The following is a 12,422-nucleotide window of genomic DNA, read 5'->3' as shown; positions in this document are numbered from 1 at the left end:
TGCAGAATGTGTTGCGGATGATTGAAAGACGGCCAAAGAAAAAGCATCTGAGGATCTAGGAACCATTGTGTTGTTGAAGTGTAGCGGTGGTGGTGATGCAGAGGTGTGGTGGCGCCGATACCCAATAGAATTTTCGGCTGGCCATGGAAAGTTGGAGAAACGGGGAATCTTGGCCCTCGGACAAGTGACGTTTTTCCAGCAACACCAACCTCACCTCACCCCATTCATCACCGCGCGACTCTGGCCAACAAGAGAATCTCTTTTCGCAGAGCAGATTTCATTTGATAATCTTTGGGCGCCCTATTTGAACAATTAGTATCGCCGCCGGGGACGGCTTCGGCCTCCAACAAGACGCCACAATGGATATCGAATCACTCATGGAGAGGGCCATGAACATGGCTCAGCCGGGCCAGCAGCAGCAGCAACCAGGCAGCCAGAGCGAAGCGGATGCGACGAAACCCTCATTACCCCCCGGCCTCGCCGTCAACGCCGGCAAGACGGTCGACGAGGTGTGGGCGGAGCTCAACAAGTCGCCGCTGTTCATGACGGAGCTGGAGGACAACGACGACGTGGCGGCGCTGCAGGCGCTGAGCTACGAGGGCTCGGCGCTGGACAACAGCGCCGACTTCAAGGAGCGCGGCAACGAGTGCTTCAAGGTCAGGGGCTACGTGGACGCAAAGGAGTTTTACACCAAGGGCGTGCAGATCCTGGCGGCCGAGGAGCGCAAGCGCGCGAGGGGCGAGACGACGACGAACCCCGAGGGCGAGCCCGACTCGGCCGACGAGATCCGCCGCCAGAGGGAGATGCTCGAGGCGCTGTACGTCAACCGCGCGGCGTGCCACCTCGGGCTGGAGAACTACCGCAGCTGCTGGCTCGACTGCGCGGCGGCGCTGCGGCTCAACCCGCGGAACCTCAAGGCGTGCTACCGCAGCGCCAAGGCCCTCCTGGCGGTGGACCGCATCGCCGAGGCCGACGACGTGTGCGCCATGGGGCTGGCCGTCGACGCGGACAACGCGGGGCTGCGCGCCGTGGCAGCCGACATCATCAAGCGCGCGACGGAGCTCGACGCCCGGCGCAAGAAGGAAGAGGAGCGCGCCGCCACGAAGCGCCGCCGCGAGCAGCTCCTCCACGCGGCCCTCGCGGCGCGCAACATCCCCACGCGCACCACCGACAAGCCCCCCGAGATGGGCGACACGCGACTGGAGCTCGTCCCGGACCCGGACGACCCGCGCAGCACGCTGTCGTTCCCCACGGTGCTGCTGTACCCGCTGCACCTGGAGAGCGACTTCATCAAGGCCTTCAACGAGACGCAGACCCTCGACGACCACCTGGCGTACGTGTTCCCCCTGCCGTGGGACGAGGGCCGCGGCGCGTACACGCCCGCGGGGGTGACGTGCTACGTCGAGACGCGCGACGGCGGGCTGCTCAAGATGGGCAAGCGCGTGCCGCTGCTCAAGGTGCTGGGCACGGGCAAGGTCGAGGTCGTGGACGAGGTAGTGCGCATCTTTGTCGTGCCGTCGCCGGAGGCCGAGGCGTGGGCCAAGGAGTTTAAGGAGAAGAGGGCGGCGGAGAGGGGTGGCAACGCCGGGCGGTGAAGAAGGTGGGAGACAAAGAAACAAGAAAACATAGAGTGCAAGGTTGCGGCAAGGAGGGATGCTTAGACAGGAAGCCCGCGTGGATATACCAAACAGAGTCGTCACCAGAGGATGATGCGTGCTTTTGTCGTGTGATCTTGGTGCGATTATGGGAGTCATTCTATCTGCAACGCGAAAACTGGATGCAGCTACTTCGTACATCAAGATGACTGCACAACTAAGCCTCCAAACAAACGACGCCCCTCCATCGTACTGCCGTGATGCCCAAACTTGTGTGATGCTCTTGGGATCCTGCTCTATTTTCTCCCAACGACATCTCTCATATGACGTCTCTCATGTTAGTCAGACCGCAGCCACTGCCGCTCATGCAGTCGATAATCATTAGCATGAGTTGGCCCGGCCCGGCCGCAGCGCCCATCCGTATGTAGGCGCCGCCACAGACACGACTGGAGCAGGTCCGTCCGTCGGCTGCGGCAGTTCGTGTTCCTCTGTCTGCAATCTTACCAGCGTCGCCGCGGCGGCGTAGTCTGCGACCAAACCATTGGCGGCCCTGTTTCCTTCTCTGCCCGTACATGTTGCCACTGCACCATCCCTTGCGGGTGGAGAGGAGAGCGGCGCGATGTTCTGTCTCGAAGCAAGGGGAGATCCTCCGGCATAGCCGCGCTCCCGGTCGTACGGCATTGACACTGGCGCGGGCACATCGACACGGGCCTTATACGAGAGACCCCAATAAAAATTCGGATCCTGTGCCAGTGCCTCGTCCTGGCGGAGGCCGACGGGAGGTATACTGGCGGGGCCAGAATACGGATACGTCCTCGGCGTCGCGGAGCCGTGGTGAGAAGAAAGCTCGTGCCTCATCACCGCCCGTACACCGGGATTAGGCCTCTGTATCGGTGTCCACGCAGACGAACCAGCAGGCCTCAGGTACGGATGTATCTCCTCGCTGCGCACCGCTCGATGATGGTCGTGACGTACATACATCAGCGGCACATTCTGTGTCGTGAATCTTTTCGACCGATAGGCGTTTCTGGAGGCTTCAGCTTCCATGGTGGCCTCTGCCACCAGCTGCTGATTGATGATCATCTCTCCAAACTCGGGGTAGGTGGCGGGGATGCACTCCATCGGAAACTCTGGGCCGAAAAGGGGAATCAACGCCCCGGCGATCTCATAGCAAAATGTGGCGCAGACTGCTTTGGCGCAACGGAACGGCATCCAATAGCCTGAAACGCACGTCAATTCCATGCTCGAAACATATGTAGGGCCTTCTCTTGCCTTGCGCGCTTACTGAACCCCCCGTGATGCTGGGAGAGATGTCTCTGAGGCCCGGGTTCTTGTCCAGCATCTGGGACGGTTTCGTCTGTCCACGCATCAGCGTCGAAGCGTCTCCATGCAAATCGCCCGTAATCTCACCTTGGCATATCCCAGACTCTTGAAGAATGGCGTCATTCGAACAAGCCCGATGTTGTAGTCCCACATCACCTTGTACTTCAGCTGCTGCCCAGGAATGCAAAACTCATACGTAAATGCTGCGTCGAACTGGTCAGCTTCTGCATCTCAACCAGCTGTCTCATCTTACCTTCGATGCTTTCTCGTCCAGTCTTTTCAAAAAAGTCCTTTTTCGTACTGTTGTAAGGTATGTGCTCACAGCACTGCTGGATGCGGCCAAACACATCAATCTGGTACTTGGCGACTTCCCGGGCGGCTGCATCGTTGACGTCTTCGAATGGAGGATATCTCACTGGCCCTTGGGTTCTGGGTCGCGGTACGCATGCTGCGTTTCTGGAACTTCTTGCGCTTGGAGGTCGGTGGTCATTCATCGTAGTTGCCTGGGCCGACGAGGTTTCGCAAGCCGAGGTCATGGGTGCGGCATGGTTTGGCAGAGGTCGTCGGTCGGACTGCCTGCCAGGATGGTCCGGGTTGAGAAGAGATCGCAGTGGCAGCATCGTGCATGTGGCGTTTGCACGTTGGCTGGGTCAGAGTGGGCGAGCAGGTACCCGGGAGGCTGCTCTGATCCTTTGCAGGTAGCCGGTTGCAGCGACGGGTTCCCTGCAACAGCGTAGCCAAGGTATGGTAGTGGACAAGAGAAGGATGCAACGCCTTGCTACTGACATACGACCACAGCTTCGCAAGGAGTCCATCAGTATGCCGTTTAACAGACGCGGCAAACAATCGCAGAGAGTAGAGGGCCCTTTGGCCACGGGGCGTGTTGCCTGGTATCCCAGCCGTACCCAAAACGTCCACTTCTTCTTGCTTCCCGCCCAGGGAGTTGACGGCCGAGACAGCTGGCAGGTCTGATAATGAACGCACACACAAGTGATCTCAACAACGTTAGACTCGGGCCAGAGCGTCAGTGCTGAGTCTCTGGTGATGCTCCCACCATCTCCCAGTCCGTTTGCAGGTCCACCCTGTTTCTGTTCCCGCGGCCCGTGGTGTGCCTGGCGTTGAGTCAAACCGAAAGCTTAGCTCTTGGCTGGTCGGATCCTTTTCTCGAGGCAGCACGATCGTTGAGTCCGTTCCAGAGTGTGCTTCTGGGTGACAAGGACCGAGCAGATTTCTGCGGCGCGTCAATACTCCCTGGTGCAAGTGTGATGCTCTTTGGACGGCACCATGAATTCATTGTTTTTGGCCTCAGCTCGACGGAACTCATGTGGCATCCACTGCCGATAGCGGCAAGGGCGAAAGAACCCGTCTGCTTGCCGTCGCTAGCTTTGTGGCACCCATCGGGTAGCCGTTGGGCGTGGGTTTAGCTGAAGGGATGAGTCGGTTGTTTCGGGCGATGGACTGGTCCTGAGGGCATGCCTGTCCGACGTCCAAGTCTCCCGACCAGGGCGGCTGACAGGCGGCAGCTCTGCCGCATCGCAGAGGCCTCCTCGGATGCCAAACAACCTGTGTGGCAGACCCTCCGGAGACGGGAGGCAGGGTGGGCTTGACAGCAGGCACTGGGGACACGGGTGTCCGCATCATGTGCCGCAGCATCCGCCGCCCATGGCGGGCGCTCCTGTGCTCGAGGCCGCAGAGACGCGGTGCGAGGCGCGGTGCGTTCCCAGCCAGTTCACCGCCCCAGATTCTGCTGACTTTCTGTTGCCTGACGAATGACACGCCGCTGACCCTGCGAGTCATGGTTGACTTGTCCCGGTGCCGTGGTGTTGAGCCCATTGCACCCGGTCAATTGGGCCTCATTCAATCGACGAATCACCACTGCCGCGTTGTCGGGTGCCGTCATCCAGCATGGCGATTGATGCGGTCGGCGGAGCGCAAATGGTGACTCCTGAAGGTTGACTTCCAGGGGACCCTAAGTCTCATGTCCACGGCGAGAGGCCAGAGACATCAACGGCATAACCAAGGATACGGAAGCAAGGCAAACAAATCTGGACGTAACAACAACACTTCCTATTGCCGATCCACACCGTATAGGGCCGCACTCTCGCAAGAGCGAAAAATGTCCCGAGTGAGCACAAGCCCATTCCTGGAAATAAAATTGCGGACTTGGGCCGTGCTCGGGAGTCAGGAGCATGTGTAACATCAGCTGCAACCCATGGCGCGTCGTCCGGCCTTGCGTGCTGTCGCGACCTGGTTGTAAGACTCTGGTGTTGCGCGAGAGGACCGTATGAACGCTTGTCAGACACGCAAAGGAGGTCCACCTGCATCGACGTTGCCATCAAAGGCCTGTCAGTAAGAAGGTACCCAAAGCGTGGTGACGTTCGGGTCCGACCGAAGACGCAGCTCTCCAATCTTTGCACACCTCTCGTGCTCAACGAATGAGCATTCCCTTTGCGCTGAGCTTCCTTTGAACCAGTCGTATCGGCTGAGTCTTGCCCCTGCAAGTATGCCCTGCGACGGAGCCCGAGCGGTCTCGACAAACCTATCCCTGTTTCGGTCGATATACCACCACCGTTCTGGGTATGTCAACCACAGAGGGCTCCCGCAGTCGCCGGGATTGCCGCCGCATCTCGGCCGCCACGTGCCGCTGTGGTGCATCGAATCCGCGAACATGCGCATCGGAGAATTATGTCCGTGTGCGCTTGCCACAGCATCACTACTAGGCGAAAGATTGAAGCTTATTCCTCAAAGTGCGAACTTCAAGTTGAGACATTGGCGACCCGAACGGCAGGTGGGTAAGACAGGAGGCCATGACGGGCAGAACCGCAGTACGCTATCATCGAGTGAGGCCAGCATGGCTGTCAGACGTTGCGAGCAGGGTGGCACGAACGGCGCAAGCCCCTACCGTGGCGTCCGAACTGCCGTTGTCCCGTGTCACATGTGGGCATTGTGTAGCCGGACTCGGCTGAGAGGCAATACTGCTGCAGACAGATTTCACCAGAGTGCGAAAAGGCGAGCCAGACGATGGTGTTGCAGCAGCTCTAACGAACGGTCCGTGTGCGGGACGGGGGTTGTCACGAAATCACTACCGTGGAGTCGTTGTCCACATTGGACGCATAAAGTAGCTCGCTCGCAGAAAAACGCTCAGATATGGCCCTGAGGCTCGAGTGTGACTCTGGCCAAGCGGCAAGGAACAGCTGTCCGTCGGACTGTTGTCGTGCGCTGGCGCGCTGCGATACCGATGTGCGAAGCTGTGGAGGGCGTGGTGCTTGGTGGTGTTAGTGGTGATGAACGTGGTACGGTTTTAGCGACCAGGTCAGGGGTCCGCAAACGCTGACATAATCACCTCCTTTCGCGACGTTGTGGCCTCAGGCACCGAGACACGGTTCATCGTCGCTCAGGGTCCCAGAGGGGCCAGGCGCGTGTCGGAGGGATTGTTTACGCGGTGGGGACCCGACGGCGACCACAACAACATCAACATCAACAACCTCCCGCTGCACTCCTTCAAGGGTCATGTGAACGGCACCCCAGACCGGCACGCCCTCTTGTCTTGCATTGCTCCGTCGCCGTCGCCCGGCTCGTTTTGCGGTCGCACCGGTCTCGCCGCCCTGTCGCTCTTTGTTCTTGTGTTCAGACAATTTCTGTTTCTTTGTTCCTTGGAACCCTCGCTTTCCCCCTGACGGCCTTTATCAAGAGTTGCCAAGATGGATTCCGACATCATGGACGATTCTGTATTCAGCCTGGACGAGGAGTCTGACGGTTTTGTCCCCGAAATGGTAGGTTGAGCGCCTCGCCCCAAGTTTGCCTAACCGGTTGCCTCGCGCAGAGCTGGAGATGGCTGGCGCATCGCTGCCTGCGCAGGCATCCTGTGCGCCAGCTGCGCGCCGCCAGCGACAGCGGCCGTTGACGAGCGCCCGGCTACGTGACTCAAAACGCGCGCTCTTCTCTGCATTCACGCCGCAACCCACCCCTTCTTTTACAACGCAGCACAGCATCCGCCCGCGCAATGGAGCATCCTCCCGCGCCGCGCCCGGATGCGAATCCATCTGTCTTTGCGAAATGGCTGCTGACGGCTGACGAGCAGAGAGCCAAAAAGGCCGCCGGGCGGCCCGCCGCCAAGAAGGCGACACAGGCGAAGCCTGCAACGAAGAAGCGCGCGAAGCCTGAGAGCGACGACGAAGATTCTTTCGGCGAGACGTCCGGCTTCTCCCACACACCGCCCAGCTCTAAGAAGCAGAAGAAGGGACCGGCACCAAAGAAGTCGAGTGGAGTGCCGTTGGCCGAGCTGGAAAATGACAGCATGGTCATTGATGCGCCGGCGCAAGCCAAGTCCAAGAAGACCGCGACCGAGACGTACCAGAAGCTCACCCAGCTGGAGCACATCATCAAGCGCCCCGACACCTACATCGGATCCGTCGAGAAGACGGACCAGCAAATGTGGGTTTTCAACAAGGAAACGTCCCAGATGGAGTACAAATCCATCACCTACGTTCCCGGTTTCTACAAGATCTTTGACGAGATTCTCGTCAACGCCGCCGACAACAAGCAGCGAGACAGCACCATGAACACGATGAAGGTCACCATCAACCGGGAGTCCGGTGAGATCAGCGTGGAGAACAACGGCAAGGGAATTCCCGTCGTCATCCACGAGAAGGAGAAGATTTATATCCCGGAGCTGATCTTCGGTCACCTGCTGGCCGGCTCCAACTTTGACGACAACGAACAAAAGACAGTCGGTGGCCGTAACGGCTACGGAGCCAAGCTCTGCAACGTGTTTAGCACCGAGTTCACTTTGGAGTGCCAGGACAGCACCCACGGCAAACGATACAAGCAAACGTGGACCGACAACATGCAGAAGATGCAAAAGGCCAAGATCACTTCGAGCAAGTCTGCCGACTTTGTGCGCGTTACGTTCAAGCCAGACTACGAGCGCTTTGGCATGCCGGAGGGCATCAGCGACGACCTGGAAGCACTCCTCTATCGACGCGTGTACGACATGGCCGGCACTGTCCGCGGCGTCAAAGTCCACCTCAACGGCACGCAGATCAAGCTCAAGGATTTCAAGTCTTATTGCGATCTCTATGCCAAATCCATTGCCTCCGAGAGGAGCGCGGAAGAGGGCGGTACCCCTACTTGCACAGTCGAGATCGACAAGGACAAGGGCCATCCACGATGGGAGGTCGGCTTCACCGTCTCCGACGGCACCTTTCAGCAGGTTTCCTTTGTCAACTCGATCGCTACGACTTCAGGTGGCACCCATGTCAACTACATTGCTGATCAGATCACGGCCTCGTTGCTGAAGGCGCTGAACAAGAAGAAGAAGGGTCACACTCTGAAGCAGACGCATCTTCGCAACCACATCTTCATTTTCGTCAACTGCCTCGTCAATAACCCCGCCTTCACGTCGCAGACCAAGGAGCAGCTCACTACCAAGGCTAGTCAGTTTGGTAGCAGGTGCAGCTTGGGCGAGGATTTCCTCAAGAAGATCGCCAAGTCTGAGGCTATTGAGAACATCATGGATTTTGCACAGAAGAAGGCAGATAAAATGATGTCCAAGAGCGATGGCAACAAGCGCTCCCGCGTCAGCAACGCCAAGCTGGTCGAGGCCAACTTGGCTGGTACCCGCCGCGGGCACGAGTGCACACTGATCCTGACGGAAGGTGACTCTGCCAAGGGCCTGGCGGTGTCTGGACGAGCCATTCTCGACCCCGACCGCATCGGCGTCTTCCCCCTTCGAGGAAAGCTTCTCAACGTGCGAGACGCCTCGATCGACCAAATCACCAAGAATCAGGAAATTCAAAACATCAAACAGTTCCTGGGCCTGAAGCATAAGCAGGTCTACACAGACACCAAGAGCCTTCGTTATGGCCACCTGATGATCATGGCCGATCAGGATCACGACGGTAGTCACATCAAGGGCCTCCTGATCAATTTCCTCCAGGTTCAGTTTCCCTCGCTCCTGAAGATTCCCGAGTTCTTCCGCGAGTTCATCACGCCAATCGTCAAAGTCTGGCAAGGGCCGAACCCAAAGAAGCCCCTCAAGCTCAGGTCTTTCTTCACGCAACCGCAGTACGAAGAGTGGAAGCAGTCAGCTGAACACTCCAACGGCAAGTGGACGAGCAAGTACTTCAAGGGTCTGGGAACCAGCTCCAACGAGGACGCTCAGGTCTACTTCACCAACTTGGACGAGCACTTGAAGGAATTCAATGTGATGACGTCCCACGAAGCCGAGCTGTTCGATTTGGCCTTCTCCAAGAAGAAAGCAGACGCCCGAAAGGAGTGGCTTGGGAACTTTAAGCCTGGGACGTTCCTGGATCACTCCACCAAGTCCATCACTTACAGCGACTTCGTGAACAAGGAACTCATCCTTTTCAGCATGGCTGACAACATGCGATCCATCCCCTCGGTTCTTGACGGGCTGAAACCCGGTCAGCGAAAGGTCATGTTTGCGTGTTTCAAGCGCAACCTGATCAAGGACAAGAAGGTCGTGGAGTTGGCGGGTTACGTTTCCGAGCAGACAGCCTACCACCACGGCGAAGCGTCTCTCCAGCAGACCATCATCGGACTGGCTCAGAACTTCGTGGGATCGAACAACATCAACTGTCTGGAACCCAGCGGTAACTTCGGTTCGCGACTTGCCGGAGGATCCGACGCCGCCAGCCCTCGTTATACCTTCACGCGTCTTTCTCCGTTCGCGCGCAAGATTTTCTCGGCGCTTGACGAGCCGAACCTGAAGTTTCAGTACGACGACAACAACAAAATCGAGCCCGAAGTGTATGCTCCCATCATTCCCATGGTGCTGGTGAACGGCGCCGACGGCATCGGCACAGGATGGAGCACGACCATCCCCAACTACCATCCTGTCGACATCGTCAACAACCTGAAGCGGCGCATGGGTCGTTTGGACGAGGAGGACCCAGAGGAGAGGCCATTCGAGACCATGATGCCATGGTTCCGAGGCTGGAAGGGATCACCCGAGCCAGCCGGCCCGGATCGGTACAAGTTCAACGGCATGGCCTACCAGAACGACGCAAACCCGAACGAGGTGGTCATCACCGAGCTGCCGATCCGCATGTGGACGGACGACTTCAAGGCCAGGCTTGAAAAGGTCATCAGTGGCGTTGATGGCCCAAGCTGGATCAAGGACTACAAGGAGTTCAACGACCACAAGACGGTCCACTTTGAGATTATGGTCGACGAGAAGCACATGGCCAAGGTCCTCGAGGAGGGCCTGCTTGAGCGCTTCAAGCTCCAGAAGCAGGTTGCCACCTCAAACCTCGTTGCCTTTGACACCAACGGCATGATCCGCAAGTACGAAAAGGTGGAGGATATTCTTGAGGAGTACTACCAGTATCGTCTGTCCATGTACTTGGAGCGAAAGGTATGTTCCGTCCCCTCATGTTCACATGTGCAGCACTGACCAGGCCCAGAAACACTGGCTCAGCGTCTACCATGCCGAGTGGCGGAAGTTGCAAAACCAGGCCAGATTCATCAAAGAGATCATCGACGGCGACCTGATTGTAGGCAAGAAGAAAAAGGACGTCCTCGTGCGCGAACTTCGCCAGCGCAAGTACGAGGCGTTCCCGCGCGGCAAGGACCTTAAGAAGAAGGCAACCGATGGAGAAGACGATGCCTCGGGAGGAGAGGACAATGGAGATGAGGACGATGACATGGCTGACAGTGGTGCTCGGGACTACGATTATCTGCTCTCGGTAAGTGAAGCTGCGACACCCGCACTGATGGCGGTCCAGCTAACAATTCCAGATGCCGATCTGGTCTCTGACAGCAGAGCGGCTGGACAAGCTCAACGACGCCATCGCCAGGAAGAAGGGCGAGCATGACGACCTTCTGGCCAAGAGCGAAAAAGACCTCTGGTGCAGTGATCTGGACGAGTTCACGGTTGAGTGGGAGAACCAGCTCGCCCTCGACGCAGAGATCCAGACGAACATTCGTCGCATGGGCCGACGCGTATCCCAGAAGATAGGAGCTGGCCGAAACCGCAAGCCCAAGGACGACGACGACTACGAGCCCGAGAAGAAGACAAAGGGCAAGGGCAGGGCCAAGGCTGCGCCGAAGGCAGAGACGAAGAGCTCCCAGAGGTTTGCCGAGATGTTCAGCGCAAAGCCCAAGACCAAGAAGGAGCCGAAACAGGAGACGTCGGGCTTCTCCGAGGACAACTTTTCCGACGACGACTTCGCGGCGCTCAGCAGAAGCAAGCCGGCGGCTGCGCCCAAGGCCTCGCAATCTCAGTCCGTGTCAGCGTCCCAATCCGAGGACCCCGATGCCGGGCGGACGAAGCGTGCGGCCGCCTCCAAGGCGAGGAAGGTGTTTGAGCTGTCCTCAGATAGTGACGATGACTACAACGACAACCTGCTCGGCGACATTGGAGACATGGTCAAGGGCATCGGCAAGACGGAGGGCGAGTCGAGCGGTCGTCTCAGCCTGTACGCGATGAACCGACCAGAGTCGAGCCACGGCAACGGCGGGTCCAGCGGGCTGCCAAAGCTGAAGACGAAGGCGTCCAGGTCAACCTTTGACGTCGACAGTCCGGATGAGACCAACTACGAGCTGCTGGCGAAGTCGTCGCCGCACAAGATTGACAGCTTCCTGTCGGACGACGACCCCATCGTGCCACAAGCCAAGGCGGCTTCGGCCAAGGCGTCTTCGAGCGCATCGGCCGGGCTTGCGACAGTCAAGAAGGCACGAGGACGGCCGGCGGGTTCCAAGAACAAGGTCACCAAGGCCGAGCCCAAGGCCAAGGCGGCGCCCAAGGCGACAACGCTCTCTCCCGCAGCTAAGGCCTACGCGGCGAAGAAGGGCGTCAAGAAGAGCGTCCTGGCGGCGCTCGGCGACTCGGACGTGGAGATGGCGGGTTCTCCCTCGCCGGTGGCAAAGCCTGCGGCGCGTGGGCGGCCTGGTCGGGCTGCGGCGGCGAAGCGGCGCGTCGTGGTCGACCCGGACTCGTCGATGGATCTGCAGGAAGAGGAAGACAGTGACGACCCATTTGAGATGGACGACTATGATGACTAGACGTGTTGGCGCACAGTGAGTGCCTGAGTGGCCCGAGTGCTGATGGTTAGCTTTGCTTTCTTAGAGTGATGAGAATAGCTGTTCTTGCGGGCTAAACGAGCGAGCTCGTTTTGGTTTTGGGCGTTGGCAACAGGGAACGAATGAATTCGCTCAGTCTTTCTCAATCTGATATACCTTGCCAGACTATGAAGAAGATTTGCGATGAATGCCGATATGCAAACTATGTGCGTGTCTCTGTCGTAGCTCGTCCATGCTCCTGACCTGGTGCTTGACGGACGTGAAGCGAAACCAGTAAGCGCCAGTGGGTGGCGTTGCCGGCGGCGTTGGCTACCTATCGATAAGAAATGTTGGAGGGGCGGGAGGGGCAACAAGCTTGACTGCACGACCACCAAGTCAGTCGCTTCAACCACACAACTCCCATCTCAAGCTCCGACAACCTCCATCCAACGAGCTCCCTTCCCTTCCTCCACGTCGCCT

The 12,422-nt window shown here is 58.5% G+C and overlaps 3 protein-coding genes across 3 annotated transcripts; 2 read left to right on the top strand and 1 right to left on the bottom strand.

Moving 5' to 3' along the window:
• Positions 1 to 359: 359 nt before the first annotated feature.
• PLICBS_000959 (uncharacterized protein) lies at positions 360 to 1,595 on the top strand (the record flags this gene model as incomplete). Its single annotated transcript, XM_018317979.2, has 1 exon — positions 360 to 1,595. The coding sequence occupies one exon, from the start codon at positions 360 to 362 to the stop codon at positions 1,593 to 1,595; it is 1,236 nt and encodes a 411-aa protein (XP_018183504.2).
• An 877-nt stretch (positions 1,596 to 2,472) lies between these two features.
• PLICBS_000958 (uncharacterized protein) lies at positions 2,473 to 2,717 on the bottom strand (the record flags this gene model as incomplete). Its single annotated transcript, XM_065599689.1, has 2 exons — positions 2,473 to 2,548; positions 2,575 to 2,717. 2 exons carry the CDS (start codon positions 2,715 to 2,717, stop codon positions 2,473 to 2,475), a joined length of 219 nt encoding a protein of 72 aa, XP_065455761.1.
• Positions 2,718 to 6,619: 3,902 nt separating this feature from the next.
• PLICBS_000957 (DNA topoisomerase 2) lies at positions 6,620 to 11,945 on the top strand (the record flags this gene model as incomplete). The annotated part of the gene is made up of 4 exons (XM_018317983.2): positions 6,620 to 6,691; positions 7,000 to 10,296; positions 10,346 to 10,627; positions 10,680 to 11,945. 4 exons carry the CDS (start codon positions 6,620 to 6,622, stop codon positions 11,943 to 11,945), a joined length of 4,917 nt encoding a protein of 1,638 aa, XP_018183508.2.
• Between the last annotated feature and the right edge of the window lie 477 nt (positions 11,946 to 12,422).

This window comes from Purpureocillium lilacinum (genome assembly GCF_023168085.1).
Source record: "Purpureocillium lilacinum CBS 284.36 DNA, scaffold_1, whole genome shotgun sequence".
Classification (NCBI taxonomy): Eukaryota; Fungi; Ascomycota; class Sordariomycetes; order Hypocreales; family Ophiocordycipitaceae; genus Purpureocillium; species Purpureocillium lilacinum.
This window is presented reverse-complemented; position numbering and strand designations above follow the sequence as displayed.